The 17,949-nt window shown below is 53.3% G+C and overlaps 3 protein-coding genes across 3 annotated transcripts; 2 read left to right on the top strand and 1 right to left on the bottom strand.

Moving 5' to 3' along the window:
- Positions 1-231: 231 nt before the first annotated feature.
- Positions 232-10,893, bottom strand: PLOD3 (procollagen-lysine,2-oxoglutarate 5-dioxygenase 3). The gene is made up of 19 exons (XM_053463406.1): positions 10,727-10,893; positions 7,575-7,666; positions 7,353-7,489; positions 6,773-6,936; positions 6,565-6,677; positions 6,411-6,474; positions 6,215-6,312; positions 5,961-6,062; positions 4,581-4,712; positions 4,208-4,329; positions 3,676-3,780; positions 3,366-3,491; positions 3,108-3,249; positions 2,901-3,014; positions 2,711-2,776; positions 2,375-2,479; positions 1,005-1,151; positions 593-718; positions 232-468 (listed from the first exon to the last, which is right to left on the bottom strand). The coding sequence occupies exons 1-19, from the start codon at positions 10,812-10,814 to the stop codon at positions 313-315; spliced, it is 2,199 nt and encodes a 732-aa protein (XP_053319381.1). The 5' UTR covers positions 10,815-10,893; the 3' UTR covers positions 232-312.
- An 82-nt stretch (positions 10,894-10,975) lies between these two features.
- LOC128491181 (axonemal dynein light intermediate polypeptide 1-like) lies at positions 10,976-14,581 on the top strand. Its single transcript, XM_053463407.1, has 2 exons — positions 10,976-11,114; positions 13,673-14,581. The coding sequence occupies exon 2, from the start codon at positions 13,707-13,709 to the stop codon at positions 14,490-14,492; it is 786 nt and encodes a 261-aa protein (XP_053319382.1). The 5' UTR covers positions 10,976-11,114; positions 13,673-13,706; the 3' UTR covers positions 14,493-14,581.
- Positions 14,582-14,929: 348 nt separating this feature from the next.
- Positions 14,930-17,695, top strand: ZNHIT1 (zinc finger HIT-type containing 1). Its single transcript, XM_053465074.1, has 5 exons — positions 14,930-15,048; positions 15,803-15,970; positions 16,525-16,604; positions 16,942-17,111; positions 17,563-17,695. Exons 1-5 carry the CDS (start codon positions 15,027-15,029, stop codon positions 17,582-17,584), a joined length of 462 nt encoding a protein of 153 aa, XP_053321049.1. The 5' UTR covers positions 14,930-15,026; the 3' UTR covers positions 17,585-17,695.
- The last annotated feature ends 254 nt before the right edge of the window (positions 17,696-17,949 follow it).

Genomic DNA, 17,949 nt, shown 5'->3' on the forward strand with positions numbered 1-17,949 from the left:
AGGGGGGGGTGAAACAAGTAGGGGAGGAATTCAACGCGCCTTTTGTTGGGGACATTGTGAAAAGTCAAAGACAGAAGGGCCTTCGGTAAGTTCTCTTGGGGTGACCTGCAGATGACCTCTTCCGCCGACCATCCTTGGTCACCAACAGGTCTTTATTTCTCTCGATGGACCTTTGTAGCCGGCGTGTAAGACGTGACGCTCAGCGGAAACTTCCCCGACTCCGTCAACCATCAGTTGGGGCAGATGAGAATGTTCTCCACCTGGCGGCGTCTGACCGGTCCGGGGAGGAGAGCGTGGAAAGCGAGGGTGCGGTCAGGGATCTACAAAGGAGACCATGATGTAGCGGGTCCCGCTGGTGGTGGGAAGCCCTTCGTGGTAATGGGTGAGCCGACCCGGGTGAATGAAGGACCAGCCTTTGCGAGGAGCTTCCACTTGGCAGTTGTAGCGGATGAAGCGGCAACCACCTCCCTAAGAGTAGGAAAGACCAAAAGGGTTAGAAAGCAACGGAAAACACGCAGCACTGACTTGTGTCGGCCGGTGGGACCTGTGGAGAAGAACGAAGGAGCGTTACTGGCCGAGGGACCGTCCTGACCTGGAAGTCAACGCCTTTATGGTTGAGCGCGACGTTGATAGTGAAAGTGGAGGCGTCGTGGTGAGGACGGAGAGACGGCTGCTCGTCGGGTCTGTATCGGACAATGAAGTTCAGAAGCGCCTTGGCCTGGTGAGAAAGGACATCTCTTAGACGGAGAGTAATACAAGACCCAAGCGCCCTCCCCACCAGCCATCGCTCCCGCTCTTATTTCCCAGACGCCATCCCTGGGATCCCCAATCGTCAGAAGACGCCCCGTTAGGGGCATACGTCCTACGAGTATAATGATATACGCAGAGCATCTATCAGTCTCCAGACAGAACGGAACCCAACGTGGTTCCCTCTCTGATCTAAAGGCGCAGCGAGGGTACGGAGATACGTCGCCATATGATGTCATCGAGGTTGATGTCATTACCTTGGTGTAATATCCCGGGAAGAGTTTCTCGGTAACGGGCGCAATATATTCCTGCAAGAACTTCAGCCACTCCTCCTGGTAGCCGACCTGCGTCATGTGAATGTCCACGGTTGGCACGTTCTCGTAGCCGCCGGCGAGGCGCTGGTCCTAGAGACGCAAGAAAAAAAAACCTAGATTTAAAAAGGGAATCGTCCTTCTTATTGTCATCGGCGGGCGATTCTTTACTGTATGTCTGAGTGGGGTTCTTGGTGATCTGCACTCGCAGCGGCACGATGGGACAGGGAGAGGTCAACAGTGCGGGAGTTTAATGTTGATAAATGTAAGATAACGCACTTGGGACTCGGAGACTTAAAAGGTAAGACAGGCAATGCAACAAAGCACCGGAAAAAAACAAGCAGGGGGCCGGGTGTAAAGTGGGGGGCATTAGCAGCAGGAAGAGAGTTCTGCCCCCTTCACAGATCTCACCTAGAGTAGTGGGGACAGTTCTGGAGACCCCATTTGCAGAAGGATATTAATATTATGGGGAGAGAAGGTGACTGAAATGGGGACCGGTTTACAGGATAAAAGTGATCAGGAAAGACTAAGGGATCACAATACGTATGGCTTGGGGGGGAGAGAAGAGAGAGGGGGATGGGAGAGTTGTTAACCCCTTAAGGACAAAGCCCGTACATGTACGGGCGGGCTTGCAGTGCAATGTGATAACGACAATGCCCGTGCATGCACGGGCTGCTTTTAAACAGCTGCATGGCGTTTTCACAGTGATCGGCGGCTTTGCAGCATCCACGGAAGCCTCACAAGAGCGGCCGACCGTGGATCCGGGGAGGAAAGCCCCCCCCCCGAAAAAAAATGGCCACCACCGCGGCGATTAACAAAGATCGTGGCGGCGCCTGGCTACAACAGCAAGGTCAATGGAGCCCAGATAGTAGAATCTATTTAGCAGGTTTTTTTCAATCAGTTTTTGCAGATGAGTAAAAGATTTTTTTAAAACAAAATGAGAAAGAAGAAAATCACAGCTAAACAGCAACACTGAAAAACGTCCCAAAATGTACTACGAGTAAGAAACAGTCCTGTCATTAAGGGGTTAAAAGGATGAGAAATGTCACAAGAGGTCACAATCTGACACTAGAGGGTTAGATGTAACATAAGGAAGTTTTACTTTACTGAGAGGGCGTTAAAGATAAATAGAACCGCCTCCCAGCAGAAGCGATAGCGGGAATGTAAACACACATGGGAGACATACGGCTCCTGAATCTAAGACGAGACCAACGACTGATTAAGGAAAAAACAGGCGACTAGACGGGGGCCGGATGGGGCCGATCTGCTTGGGTTCTGGGTTTCTATCCCTCACACCCCGGACCCCCTCCACTCACCTGGTTTTTGCCCCCGGACCACTGGCCAAAATTCTCCATCTCTTCTACAAACTCATCGCACATCACGTCCTTAAAGATGGGGAACCAGTAAACGTCGGGGCAGGGCTGCAAGAACACAGACGGCCGCGGTCACATGACAGGCGGAACACGACAGGCGGAACATGGCAGGCGGAACACTGCAGGCGGAACACGGCAGGCGGAACAGAAACCGCCAGAACGCCTTCCTTTCACCAGCAGGGACTGTTTTATTACCCCAGGAAGCTGAGATCGGAGGCAGCCCGTGGCAGAGCCAGTATTACCTGATCACACACGGAGTGATTGGGGTGGAATAATTACCTGCTCATAATAATCCTCTTCAAAGATCTTGGAGTAATTCTCGTGGATATATTTCTCCTTCCAGTCCTGGAAATAATTAAAAACATTACAGAGTTGATTGGAGCCGCAGCCAGCTCCAGGGGGGGCACAGAGAGTCCGGCCCGGTTACCACTGATAGGGGGGAGTGAAACGCGCACGCGCAGCTTCTTACCACCGGGTTCTCGAAGATCTGCCACAGGTCGCTGTGAAGGTGGGACGTGTTGTATCTGGACGTGGAAATCAGACGCCCGAACTCATCCCGATTACTGATGTGCAGGAAGACGTTCTGGAAGGACAGACAGACGGCGGGGGCTCAGTGCGGACAAGCGGACATTATATGCGGGGGGGGGTCGCAATAACAGGAAGGAGAGAGCGTTACCTGTTCTCGCACGTTTTTACAGAAAGCCATGTCGGGGTCGGTCTGGGAGGAGGTGAAGACGCTTCGTTGGGAGAGCTCCTTGCGGAGGGTTTCCCCCTTGATTAGATACGAGTGAGCGATATACGGGACGTTCCACACACCCCTGAAACGAGACCTGACATTAGTGAAACGGACAGGGGGCGCTGTCTCTGCCTCTCCCCCTGCGGGGTGACCCCAGTGGCTGCCCCTCCCCCCGGGGGGTGACATGGCGGCACTTACACTCTCTTGGCCTGCACTATATCCACATAGTCCTCGGATCGAGCGTAATATCCCTCGGGGCTCAGAGCTCCCCAGAAGTTGGACCAGAGTTTTCCGCTGCGAGACACCATGGGGGCGATGACCTTCCTGCGAAGAGAGAGGCGGGAATTACTGACTGACGAATGAGAGTCTACGGTGGGACGGACTTCATTAGCATTGCCATAAAGCATGAGCTCTGTGTGGTGTCTGAGCTGGGAAATATCACATGACTGACAGCAGCTCCAGGTTTGTAAGTGCCCCCCCGCCCCGCCATTTAATCCCCGACACTCACTTGTTCTCCTGTATCAGTATATACAAAAGATCAGGATTTGTTACAACAACATCTGCATCCAAGCTGAAGTAGTAGTCGCATGTCTCATCCTGCCGGCAGAGATCCCTGCGTTAGGGGGGAAATCACAGGAGAGATTTAAATACGTAAAGGACAGGAGGGAATTTATTTCAGGAGGAGGAAAGTTACAACAAGAGACCGGAATCTAACACTAGAGGAACAGAGACTGGGATGGAACTGAAGGGAGTTTACTAAGCAGTAGATAAGTGGAACAGCCTCCCAGCAGAAGTGGTAGAGGGTAATACAGTGAGGGGATTAAACATGCATGGGATAGACATTCGGCTCCTGAATCTAAGACGAGACCAACAACTGATTAAGGTTTTTATAGCAGAAGAAACGGGCGACGGGGCTGCCGGCTCTTATCTGCCCCACGTGTCACACACATCGGACTCGGAATGTTCCGGCTACACGTGGAGAGGATACAATGTAGCAGTCAGGGGGACCTGGTTATCCGGGGGCCGGCTCCGGCACTCACATGCCCATGTCTCTGGCCTCGCCCTGGGACAGAGCCTCCTCCGGTCCCACCATCTTCACACTCAGGAACTCCTGGCGGTGCTTCTCCCAGAAAGCCTGGATGTGCTTCTCGTGATAAACTTCCTGCGCAAACACAACGGGGAGGAAAAAAAGATGGGAATCTGCCAAACGAACGTCATAACCAGCGAATCGTTTCACAGGGCGCCCGGTGGACCGAGCCTCTCTGTATGCAGACCGTAATCCCACGATAGATACAAAGTATCTCTCCCAGCGGATAAATGACATGCGCGGGGTCCCTACGGGGTATCTGGGAGGGGGAGGGGTCCCGCGCAGATTACAGGGATAGGGAGCGGAGGACGGACGGACGGACTCACGCTGTTATGGATGAAGAGGGACAGGCGATTTCGGGGGTAATCCAACGTCACCAATCTCTCCAGGAACTCGGGGAGGAACGGGGTCGGCTGCTCGATGAACACGGCCAGCAGCACACGCGGCAAATCATCATCCTGTACGGACACGGCAGAGGACATGGTTATTACATGTAACACGAGTAACCCGGTACAGACCGGGCGGACCTCACCGCAGCCGGCCCTCCTGTATAACGCATGGCTCAATCAGCGAGCCGCCTCCCTGTATAACGTATAGATAAATCAGTGACCGGCCCCTGTATAATGTATAGATAAATCAGTGACCGGCCCCTGTATAATGTATAGATAAATCAGTGACCGGCCCCCGTATAATGTATAGATAAATCAGTGACCGGCCCCCTGTATAATGTATAGATAAATCAGTGACCGGCCCCCTATATAATGTATAGATAAATCAGTGACCGGCCCCCTGTATAATGTATAGATAAATCAGTGACCGCCCCCTTGTATAATGTATAGATAAATCAGTGACCGGCCCCCTGTATAATGTATAGATAAATCAGTGACCGGCCCCCTGTATAATGTATAGATAAATCAGTGACCGGCCCCCTGTATAATGTATAGATAAATCAGTGACCGGCCCCCTGTATAACGTATAGATAAATCAGTGACCGGCCCCTGTATAATGTATAGATAAATCAGTGACCGGCCCCCTGTATAATGTATAGATAAATCAGTGACCGGCCCCTGTATAATGTATAGATAAATCAGCGAGCCGGCCCCTGTATAATGTATAGATAAATCAGTGACCGGCCCCCTGTATAATGTATAGATAAATCAGTGCCCGGCCCCTGTATAATGTATAGATAAATCAGTGCCCGGCCCCTGTATAATGTATAGATAAATCAGTGACCGGCCCCCTGTATAATGTATAGATAAATCAGTGACCGGCCCCCTGTATAATGTATAGATAAATCAGTGACCGGCCCCCTGTATAATGTATAGATAAATCAGTGACCGGCCCCCTGTATAACGTATAGATAAATCAGTGACCGGCCCCTGTATAATGTATAGATAAATCAGTGACCGGCCCCCTGTATAATGTATAGATAAATCAGTGACCGGCCCCTGTATAATGTATAGATAAATCAGCGAGCCGGCCCCTGTATAATGTATAGATAAATCAGTGACCGGCCCCCTGTATAATGTATAGATAAATCAGTGCCCGGCCCCTGTATAATGTATAGATAAATCAGTGCCCGGCCCCTGTATAATGTATAGATAAATCAGTGACCGGCCCCCTGTATAATGTATAGATAAGTCAGTGACCGGCCCCCTGTATAATGTATAGATAAATCAGTGCCCGGCCCCTGAGCGCCCCTTTACCTCCAGGCCGGACAGGTCGAGGAGGTCACCGTCACAGATCTCACAGCCGCCTTCGTGGGTCCAGGCGTTTGGGACGTAATTTGCCAGATAATTCAGATGGAGCTGAAATAAAAGCGGGAGAGATGGAGGCCACGAGTAACCCCCACGCGGAGACAGATCCGCCCGCTGCGAGGAAGGGGGGGGGCAGGTGGAACGGACGGGGAGGGGGGGCAGGTGGAACGGACGGGGAGGGGGGCAGGGAGAGCGCGCTGTACCTTTGTGGGGCCGTTTCCGTGAATAACTACAGGGATGGAGTCGTAAGCCACGTTCCGCGCACGCACTTTGTTACTTTCAAACTTCAGGACAACTTCATCTGCAGGGAAAGAAGTCACACGCAGGGTTCCTACAGGCCCAGCGACCCCTCTCTGATGGGGTAAGAAGGCATATCGCACCCCCATCCCCCATGCTTACCGATGGCTCCGTTAAGGTTCTGGAATATCTTGGATTTGTGGTCCAGAGTCATGCTGAACTTCTCCTGGGACGGGAGAGGACGGTTTTATTGACATGGTCAGGGCGTGGAGACACGGGGTTATTAAAGACGAGGGGTAATAGCGAGGGGTCTTACCCGCAGGGACGTGTCCAGGTAGACCTTGGTGTAAAACAGTTGGTCGTCGTCGTTATCCTTGTACTTCCAGAGCTGCGCCATCCGGTAGAGTTGGGGAGCGTAGCCGATAAACCCTGCAGGGATCAGCAACAAGGAAGGGTAAAGTAACTGCCCCAAAATCCGAGGCGTTTATCCCACCCTGCAGACCCCTGAGGGGCCCGGGCCCTACCTCCAGAGTTCAGGAAGCGTTTGCCATTGTTGACGACAGGATACTTCTCGGCCAGCGACCAGTCCGGCCAGCAGAAGCCCTCTGCGGAGAAGACCACCCGGTGGTCAAACTGATGGAACTTCCAGAGGAGCTCGATGGGACTGCCTGCTAGAACCACATCATAGCTGCGGGAGAGAGAGCGAGGAAAAAAGGAAAAGTGAGAAGAAAAAAAAGGAAAAGCGAGAAAAAAAAGGAAAAGCGAGAAAAAAAAAAAAGGAAAAGCGAGAAAAAAAAAAAAGGAAAAGCGAGAAAAAAAAAAAAGGAAAAGCGAGAAAAAAAAATATAGGAAAAGCGAGAAAAAAAAAAGGAAAAGCGAGAAAAAAAAAAGGAAAAGCGAGGAGGAAAAAAGGAAAAGCGAGGAGGAAAAAGAAAAGCGAGGAGGAAAAAGAAAAGCGAGGAGGAAAAAGAAAAGCGAGGAGGAAAAAGAAAAGCAAGAGAGAGACAATAAGTGAAATCGGATAAGAGGGCAGAATGATTGAATTTTCTGAAATTATTTCTTAGTTGCTCTTTTGCTCCCCAGGGGGGTGGGGGGGGTAGTTACCTGTCCACAAACATGATAACCAGGTCCTCCTCCTCCCGGTATTTCTCCAGCTCTTCTTTTAACCATCGCACCTTCTGCCCTCCGCCGACCGTGCGCGCCACATCACCGCCCTTCCATTCCTGCCCCAACCCCAGAGTCTTCCCCGAGAGAGAGAGAGAAGAGGTTAGATGGAGGAGAGACAGCCGAGGGCGAGAGTGTGACGGGAAGGGCGAGAGCGCTCACCCGGACTGTGTAGTTGAAATGCTTGGCCGTGCGCAGGAATCGCTGGTATCCTTCCGTATTTTCCGTGGCGACGGTGATGACCAGGAGCTTCTCTGGGGAGAGGAGAAAAAACATTCAACACTGAGACCCGGTACCCGCCGATTGAGAACCCGACGGGCGTGCCGGAGAGCCACACGCCGATCGAGAACCGCACGGGCGCGCCGGAGAGCCACACGCCGATCGAGAACCGCACGGGCGCGCCGGAGAGCCACACGCCGATCGAGAACCGGACGGGCGCTCCGGAGAGCCACACGCCGATCGAGAACCGGACAGGCGCGCCGGAGAGACACGCCGATTGAGAACCCAAGGGGGCTCTCCGGAGAGCCACACGCCGATTGAGAACCGGACGGGCGCGCCGGAGAGCCACACGCTGATTGAGAACCGCGCGGGGGCGCCGGAGAGCCACACGCCGATCAAGAACCAGACGGATGCGCCGATCGAGAACCAGACGGGCGCGCCGGAGAGCCATGCGCCAATCGAGAACCCGACGGGCGCACCAGAGAGCCACAGGGCAACTCACACCAGTGAACCAAGCTCAACCGGCTGGGAATAAGCCCCACATGGGGCAGAAGACAGCGAGTCAATAAGCCCCCCGTCACGTGGGGCAGAAGACAGGGGCGGGGGTACTAGAGAACGTGGGATCATTCAGGGCCGCTTCGGCCTCTGGGGTATTAATGACCAGAAACGTGGCGTTTACAGTCAGACAAAGAGACCCTTTCACTCCCCCCCCCCCAAAAGACGAGAAAACGAGGGATCCAGTTACCAAAAGGAAAGGAGAGAGCGCCAGAGAGAGAGAGAGAGCGCCAGAGAGAGAGAGAGAGCGCCAGAGAGAGAGAGAGAGCGCCAGAGAGAGAGAGAGAGCGCCAGAGAGAGAGAGAGCGCCAGAGAGAGAGAGAGAGAGAGAGAGCGCCAGAGAGAGAGAGAGAGCGCCAGAGAGAGAGAGAGAGCGCCAGAGAGAGAGAGAGAGAGCGCCAGAGAGAGAGAGAGAGAGAGCGCCAGAGAGAGAGAGAGAGAGAGAGCGCCAGAGAGAGAGAGAGAGAGAGAGAGAGCGCCAGAGAGAGAGAGAGAGAGCGCCAGAGAGAGAGAGAGCGCCAGAGAGAGAGAGAGCGCCAGAGAGAGAGAGAGGGAGAGCGCCAGAGAGAGAGAGAGAGAGGGAGAGCGCCAGAGAGAGAGAGGGAGAGCGCCAGAGAGAGAGAGAGACAGACAGAGCGCCAGAGAGAGAGAGAGACAGACAGAGCGCCAGAGAGAGAGAGAGACAGAGAGACAGAGAGAGAGAGAGAGAGAGCGCCAGAGAGACAGAGAGAGAGAGCGCCAGAGAGAGAGAGAGCGCCCGGGGAAGGGTTATTCTGTGACAGCTAAGACCTGAAACAGAAACCGGGTCACAGGGAGTAAAAGCAGGAGAGGGGGGAGAACTCCCAAGACGGGCGAGAGACCCCCAGGGGCGCGGGCAAAGAGGGGGGGGCCCCCGGGAGTACTGAACGGAGGGAGAGCGTCGCGCAGGCTGATGAGCGGAGCAGCTGCACAGGAAGCCGAGTGACGCGACTGGAATCTTTCCAAAGAACTTTCCGGGGAAAGCAAATATTCCAGAGAAGGAAAAACCAGGGGGGCCGGAGGGGGGCAAATCCACAGCGAGTAATTACAGAACGTGCCCGGCATAAAGCCACGGGGCGACCCCGCGCACAGAGACCCCCAGCGACCCCTCCCTCTGTCACCGCAGCCCGGGGGGGGGGCAGGAGGAATTTGGGACTCCCCCGGAGGCAGGAATGACACTCAGGTGCTGCTGGAATGTGCGAAGGTATGTAATGCCCGGGGGGGGGGGTGAGCACCAAATACACAGGGGCAAACTTAGAACCCCCCCCAATACAACACAACAGCATTAACCCTAAAAACAGAACACGCTACATACATGTCATTACACACGCGATGAGGAGATGTATGGCGGGATGATGATCAGCGAGGAGTACATCGTCGGTACATCACGCCAGGGATGCAACAAATAACCCCGTGTGACCCCGACTCACCCGAAGAGCAGACACTCTACACTTCTCATATCACTCTCAGCCAGACCCTGCATGACCCCGACTGCCCTCTGCAGATACACATCCTCGCCATAAGAGCTGACACTCTACACTTCTCATAACTCCCAGCCAGATCCTGCGTGACCCCGACTGCCCTCTTCAGATACACGTCCTCGCCATAAGAGCTGACACTCTACACTTCTCATAACTCCCAGCCAGATCCTGCGTGACCCCGACTGCCCTCTGCAGATACACGTCCTCGCCATAAGAGCTGACACTCTACACTTCTCATAACTCCCAGCCAGATCCTGCGTGACCCCGACTGCCCTCTTCAGATACACGTCCTCGCCCCAAGAGCAGACACTCTACACTTCTCATATCACTCTCAGCCAGATCATGTGTGACCCCGACTACCCTCTGCAGATACACGTCCTCACCCCAAGAGCAGACACTCTACACTTCTCATATAACTCCCAGCCAGACCCCGCATGACCCCGACTGCCCTCTGCAGATACACATCCTCGCCATAAGAGCTGACACTCTACACTTCTCATAACTCCCAGCCAGATCCTGTGTGACCCCGACTGCCCTCTGCAGATACACGTCCTCACCCCAAGAGCTGACACTCTACACTTCTCATATCACTCTCAGCCAGATCATGCGTGACCCCGACTGCCCTCTGCAGATACACGTCCTCGCCCCAAGAGCAGACACTCTACACTTCTCATATCACTCTCAGCCAGATCATGCGTGACCCCGACTACCCTCTGCAGATACACGTCCTCACCCCAAGAGCTGACACTCTACACTTCTCATATCACTCTCAGCCAGACCCCGCATGACCCCGACTACCCTCTGTAGTCCGGACCAAAAGAGCTGACACTCGAGAGATCTCATCACTCCCAACCAGACTCTGCATGAGCTCGGCTGCCCTGTCTTTGCCCCATGAGCTGACAATCATATACGTCCTAGCCCATTCCCGCAGGTATCCGAGTATTGCGTCACCTATAGGGGGGAGAAGCTCCTCCGCTGCCCGCCAGCAATCCCCGCTTTTTAACCCGAGGAAGCCGGGAGCCCCGTTATGACCCCACTCACCGGGCCGCACCGCCTCCTTGGTCTCCGCCGAACATATCCCAAGCAGGAGTACAGCTCCCAACAGGCTAGCCAGAGCGGTACGCAACATGCTGCACTGTCCGCCCCTCACGCACTCTGAACCGGCTACCAGCACCAGGACAGACCGGGGATCCAGTCTCCACCCGCTGGCGACAGAAAGAACCAATAGGAGCGCAGCACGCGCACACAGCAGCTAATCACTGCACAGACAATCATGCATTAGCCAATGGGCGAGGACGTCACCTACGGGCAACTCCTCAAGAGAACATCCAATCAAAAAGTTCGAAGTGTCAACAGTAGCCAATGGTACAGGCGAGAGTTTGGCACGCATCCAATCACGGAGCAGGAGGCTGGGCTAAGCGGGTATAAAGTAAGGCTGTGTGGGGAGGGCGGCTGGATGGGTGCCACGTAACAGCTGAGGGTGATGGGAATTGGCACTGGGGGAGGAGCGTCTCCTAGCTGGAGGGGCTGTGAGTGGTCACTGATCTAAGAGGGGAGGGTATTCAGCCAATGGCCCTGTATACAGTAATATAATCCCCCAGCGCTGTATACAGTAATATAACCCCCAGCGCTGTATACAGTAATATAACCCCCAGCGCTGTATACAGTAATATAACCCCCAGCGCTGTATACAGTAATATAACCCCCCAGCGCTGTATACAGTTATATAACCCCCAGCGCTGTATACAGTAATATAACCCCCCAGCGCTGTATACAGTAATATAACCCCCAGCACTGTATACAGTAATATAACCCCCAGCGCTGTATACAGTAATATAACCCCCAGCGCTGTATACAGTAATATAACCCCCAGCGCTGTATACAGTAATATAACCCCCAGCGCTGTATACAGTAATATAACCCCCAGCGCTGTATACAGTAATATAACCCCAGCACTGTATACAGTAATATAACCCCCAGCGCTGTATACAGTAATATAACCCCCCAGCGCTGTATACAGTAATATAACCCCCCAGTGCTGTATACAGTAATATAACCCCCAGCGCTGTATACAGTAATATAACCCCCAGCGCTGTATACAGTAATATAACCCCCAGCGCTGTATACAGTAATATAACCCCCAGTGCTGTATACAGTAATATAACCCCCAGCGCTGTATACAGTAATATAACCCCCCAGCGCTGTATACAGTAATATAACCCCCAGCGCTGTATACAGTAATATAACCCCCCAGCTCTGTATACAGTAATAACCCCCCAGCGCTGTATACAGTAATATAACCCCCCCAGCGCTGTATACAGTAATATAACCCCCAGGGCTGTATACAGTAATATAACCCCCAGCGCTGTATACAGTAATATCACCCCCCGCGCTGTATACTGTAATATAACTCCCAGCGCTGTATACAGTAATATAACCCCCCAGCGCTGTATACAGTAATATAACCCCCCAGCGCTGTATACAGTAATATAACCCCCCAGCACTGTATACAGTAATATAACCCCAGCGCTGTATACAGTAATATAACCCCCCAGCACTGTATACAGTAATATAACCCCCCAACGCTGTATACAATAATATAACCCCCCAGCGCTGTATACAGTAATATACCCCCCAGCGCTGTATACAGTAATATAACCCCCAGCGCTGTATACAGTAATATAACCCCCAGCGCTGTATACAGTAATATAACCCCCAGCGCTGTATACAGTAATATAACCCCCAGCGCTGTATACAGTAATATAACCCCAGCACTGTATACAGTAATATAACCCCCAGCGCTGTATACAGTAATATAACCCCCCAGCGCTGTATACAGTAATATAACCCCCCAGTGCTGTATACAGTAATATAACCCCCAGCGCTGTATACAGTAATATAACCCCCAGCGCTGTATACAGTAATATAACCCCCAGCGCTGTATACAGTAATATAACCCCCAGCGCTGTATACAGTAATATAACCCCCAGTGCTGTATACAGTAATATAACCCCCAGCGCTGTATACAGTAATATAACCCCCCAGCGCTGTATACAGTAATATAACCCCCAGCGCTGTATACAGTAATATAACCCCCCAGCTCTGTATACAGTAATAACCCCCCAGCGCTGTATACAGTAATATAACCCCCCCAGCGCTGTATACAGTAATATAACCCCCAGGGCTGTATACAGTAATATAACCCCCAGGGCTGTATACAGTAATATAACCCCCAGCGCTGTATACAGTAATATCACCCCCCGCGCTGTATACTGTAATATAACTCCCAGCGCTGTATACAGTAATATAACCCCCAGCACTGTATACAGTAATATAACCCCCCCAGCGCTGTATACAGTAATATAACCCCCAGGGCTGTATACAGTAATATAACCCCCAGGGCTGTATACAGTAATATAACCCCCAGCGCTGTATACAGTAATATCACCCCCCGCGCTGTATACTGTAATATAACTCCCAGCGCTGTATACAGTAATATAACCCCCCAGCGCTGTATACAGTAATATAACCCCCCAGCGCTGTATACAGTAATATAACCCCCCAGCACTGTATACAGTAATATAACCCCAGCGCTGTATACAGTAATATAACCCCAGGGCGTGAAATATTATTATATGCCCCCGGGCAGGACAAGGAGGGGGGGGTATTCAGCTGGAAATACTTCCAAATGGAAAACATGAGTCTATAACATATACATTGCAGAGGTTTCCAAAGGGTTAACACAGGACCTGCCCCATCCACTGGCAGGATTCAGGAAGGCAAATGCCTCAGAGCCCTGGGAATGAGCAGGAAGTTCCCTGTCCCGACTACCGCTAGGATCAGGCACTTTCACTCCTACAGCTCTCTGCATCATGTGACCGAGGAGTCACATGACCTGATGACATCAGAAGCTGGGCGGGCATTAGCTGCTAGCATTCGGTTGCCTAGGAGACGCTGCAGTGTTGGTTACTCGCTCTCTGCTTGCAGTTGCCCGTCCGGTGAGTCTGAAGCGGCTGCCGCCATGAGCTCCCCGGCCGACTCGCTGCTCAAATACGACAACCCGGTCCTCGTCAGCACCAAAAGCGAGAGGAAGTCCCCCAAATCCCGCACCCTGAGACCCATCGCCCCGGTGCCGCCCCCGCTCACCGCCCCGGTGCCCCCCCCGCTCACCGCCCCGGTGCCCCCGCCCCCGAAGAGCCTCACGCCGGACACCAGCAGGCCCCCCGAGGAGATCCTTGACGCCGTCCTGCCCCCCCGCCAATGGACGGAGAGCGAGCAGGCGTGGATCCAGCGGGTGTCGAGCGCGCCGAGCACGCGCATGGACGTCGTCCGCCTGCAGGAGGAGCTGGACGCCAAGCTGCAGCAGAGGCAGGCGCGGGAGACCGGCATCTGCCCCGTGCGCAGAGAGCTCTACTCCCAGTGCTTCGACGAGCTCATCCGCCACGTGACCATTAACTGCGCCGAGAGAGGCGTCCTGCTCCTGCGCGTGCGCGACGAGATCAACATGACCGTCTCGGCCTACCAGACCCTGTACGAGAGCAGCGTGGCCTTCGGGATGAGGAAGGCCCTGCAGGCCGAGCAGGGGAAGTCCGACATGGAGGGCCGGATCGGACAGCTGGAGCTGGACAAGAAAGAGCTGGAGAGGCAGCTGAACGAGCAGAAGGCCAAGTGCGAGGCCACCGAGAAGCGGGAGGCCGAGCGGCGCCAGGCGGAGGAGAAGAAGCACGCCGAGGAGGTCCAGTTCCTCAAGAGAACCAACCAGCAGCTCAAGGCTCAGCTCGAGGGGATTATCGCCCCCAAGAAGTGACCAACCCCACTGGGAGCCCTGACAGATAACCACTACTCCTTTACACGGTGGACGTGACAGGGCTGTTGGTTACTTTGTTGCCGCGTTTCCTCCGCTTCGCTGTAGCGGCCGCCGTTAAAGCCACACCGTAAATTTCTAATTTGCCAAATCCTGGTGAAATTGAAGTCACTGTGAAGTAAGAGGGTGTTTTTTAGGTGGAAACAAAATGTTCATCATCGTTTTCCCTTTTGCTTTGTTGTATTAATAATAATAATAATTAATAATAAAATGTAAAATAATAAAATCATTGTATTTCTCTGTTTTTGGAAACTCGTTTACGGTATCTTATTCTAATGACGTTGCTGCCGCCTAGTGGCTGGTCGCGGTAACTACATGTGCCCGCTGATTGAAACGCATGCGCGCTGCATGTAACTCCTCCCGTTCTGCCAACCAAGCGTGTGTACGCGATGTCTTAGTACTGCCCTCCAGCCGCAGTGCGCAGACGTGAACAGACTTCTCGCGTATGCGCATACTCGGCGCACTGTGTACGGAACCATGCAAGAGAAGAAGCCTTCAGGTCGGTGTATTATTGTTCGCACCTCGGTCGCCGGGCGCACCGGCCACCGGGACCCCTGCCTGCGCGTTCCGGCCTCCCTGACGGGGCTCTGCGCAGTGGTCGATCGCTCGGTGCATGATGGGATTTGTAGTCATGTGTTCATGCAGTCCAACTGAGGGGGCAGTTACAATGGTTACCTAAGGAGTTGGGGTGGATACATAGCAAGGCGTACCAGGGGAGGTGGGAAAGGTTGATCTTCCCCTCATAGTTATATGAGGGCATCGGGCAGGGCACATATGGGTCGAGCCACATAGACTGGGCATTTAATGGCGCTCCGGGGGCTTGCATTCATTGCGCTGTACGTGTTCTTTGCGAACCCCCCCGCCTCCCCACGGAGGATTTCCTGCGCACCCAGTGGGGTCGTGTGAGTTCATGGGGCAGTTACTCATGATCAGGCGGGGTAATAATGATGGGGGGGGCTTACACACTGATCGGGGGTGTAGATCGCTGAGGGATCGGGGTAATAAGAGGGGCAAATAACATTTAAAAATAAATGAGACATTTGTAAAGGCCCCGGAGACGCCGCCGGACTCGGGGGTCCGTCTGGTTACAAGAGAGACCCCCGAGGGATTTCTGGATGTTTCTGCCACGCCCCCTGAACACGCCCCTGCGGAGCCGCTGCTGCCCCTGGAGTAACATGGCCGCCCCCGCCAGTGATCGCTGCGCCGGGTATCTGCGCCTCGCTGCTCGTTATTAACATTCTGTCTCCCCCCAGTCCGCTCCAATGACCCGTCCCAGCGGCGCGTGCTGGACTCCGCCACCCGGAAGAGGCGGCTGAACCGTCAGCTCGATGCTCTGGAGAAGGATAATTTCCAGGACGACCCTCACGCCAACCTCCCGCAGCTGAAGCGCCTGCCGCAGTTCGATGACGACGCCGAGACCGGTCAGCGCTTTACGTGATTGGCTGACGGAGAGCAGTGGTGCAAACTTCCCTGTAACAGCGGGACTGTGCCGAGCCTGATATATATATATATAGATAAATGTGTATATATAGCGCCAACATGTGCCGCAGCGCAGTATCTGTGTTAGTGCCGGGGTCTCTGCTCCTGTATAACAGCCGGGTCACAGGCACCCCGCACACATACAAACCCAGAGCCTGCCGGCAGATCGGCCCCATCCGGCCCCCGTCTGTAAAGACTCCAACCTTAATCAGACGTTGATCTCGTCTTAGATTCAGGAGCCGTATGTCTATCCCATGCATGTTTAATACCCTCACTGCATTACCCTCTACCACCTCTGCTGGGAGGCTGTTCCGCGTCTCTACCACCCTCTCAGTAAAGTAAATGTCCTTCTGTTCCATCCCAGTCTCTGATCCCCTAGTGTTAGATTCCGGTCATCTCCAGCTCTGTCCCCACTACTCCTGCGGGCAGCGTAGGGGCGAGGATCGCTCCCTCCCGTCAGAAATATCAATTCCTGAATGTCTGTTTTTTGTTCCAGGAAAGAAGAAAAAGAAGACGCGAGGCGATCACTTCAAACAGCGATTCCGGAAGAACTTCCAGGCGCTACTAGAAGAGCAGGTAACGGGAACCGTGTCACCCCGCAGGGGGAGGGGCAGCTTCCTGTGTCACCCTGCAGGGGGAGGGGCAGACTCCCAGCTCCCGTGTCACCCCGCAGAGGGAGGGGCAGCTTCCTGTGTCACCCTGCAGGGGGAGGGGCAGACTCCCAGCTCCCGTGTCACCCCGCAGAGGGAGGGGAAGCTCCCCGTGTCACCCCGCAGGGGGAGGGCAGACTCCCAGCTTCCTGTGTCACCCCGCAGGGGGAGGGGCAGACTCCCAGCTCCCCGTGTCACCCCACAGTGGGAGGGGCAGACTCGCAGCTCCCCGTGTCACCCAGCCTTTTTTTTCCTCCCCACAGAATTTAAGCACGGCCGACGGACCCAATTACCTGACGGCGTGCGCTCTCCCGTCTGACTTCCCCCAGCGCCACTTCTGCTCCGTCTGCGGCTTCCCGTCGAATTACTCGTGCGTGTCGTGCGGCGCGCGCTACTGCTGCGTGAAGTGTTTGGGAACCCACCAGGAAACACGGTAAGAGCGCGAGCGGCACCGGAACCGACGGCATGCGGGGGCCGGCAGCCTCACCGAATCAACAAACCTTTTATTATTATCCGATAAAGCGAACCGACGGGAATTCTCACCGGATCTCCCCGAAACGCGCCATAACGTGGCGCAATCATGTAATAAATCCTATAACGGGATTAACCCCCGCCATACCAAGGTTCCCCAGTCCCCTCCGTACCGTACGTTTTTTGTCATTCTTATATTTGGGTTGAAATAATCCCCGTTTCGGTATTCGGTGAATTTGATGACGTTTTACATCCTTTTATTTATTTTTTTATTTATTATTATTATTATTTTGCTCGTTGCTATACGGGTTTAGGGTTATGCGTGCCAGTGATGTCACAATGACGTCACTAAGCTCACTTTAAATTTTAATGTATATTTCAATTTAAAAAAATCTTTTTTTTTTTTTTTTTAGGTGTCTGAAGTGGACCGTGTAATATCCGTGTAATATCCGTGTAATATCCGTGTTTTTACGGCGTCCCAGCGACCTTTAATGTGTTTCTTTTCTGTAAATATCGATCTCTGTAAAATAAATGTTTTTTGTATTATCTTTATTATTATGTTTTTACACAAATAATCTTTTATCTCTTGTATTGGAGACTCTTGGACGCTGTAAACGCCAAAATCAGGTAATCGTTTATTTCCAGCGGAACTTCGGCCTCCGCAGCCGTTGGTGCCGTGAATCTTATTGATTTTCGCCGTTTGAATGTCAATCAGTTCAAGAGATTTGGGGGGTGGGGGGTTAATGGTTATCTTCGTGGAAGCTGGGATCGCCGGCAGCCTGTGGCAGAGCCGGAATGAT

This window comes from Spea bombifrons, chromosome 4, assembly GCF_027358695.1.
Source record: "Spea bombifrons isolate aSpeBom1 chromosome 4, aSpeBom1.2.pri, whole genome shotgun sequence".
In the NCBI taxonomy this organism is placed as follows: Eukaryota; Metazoa; Chordata; class Amphibia; order Anura; family Pelobatidae; genus Spea; species Spea bombifrons.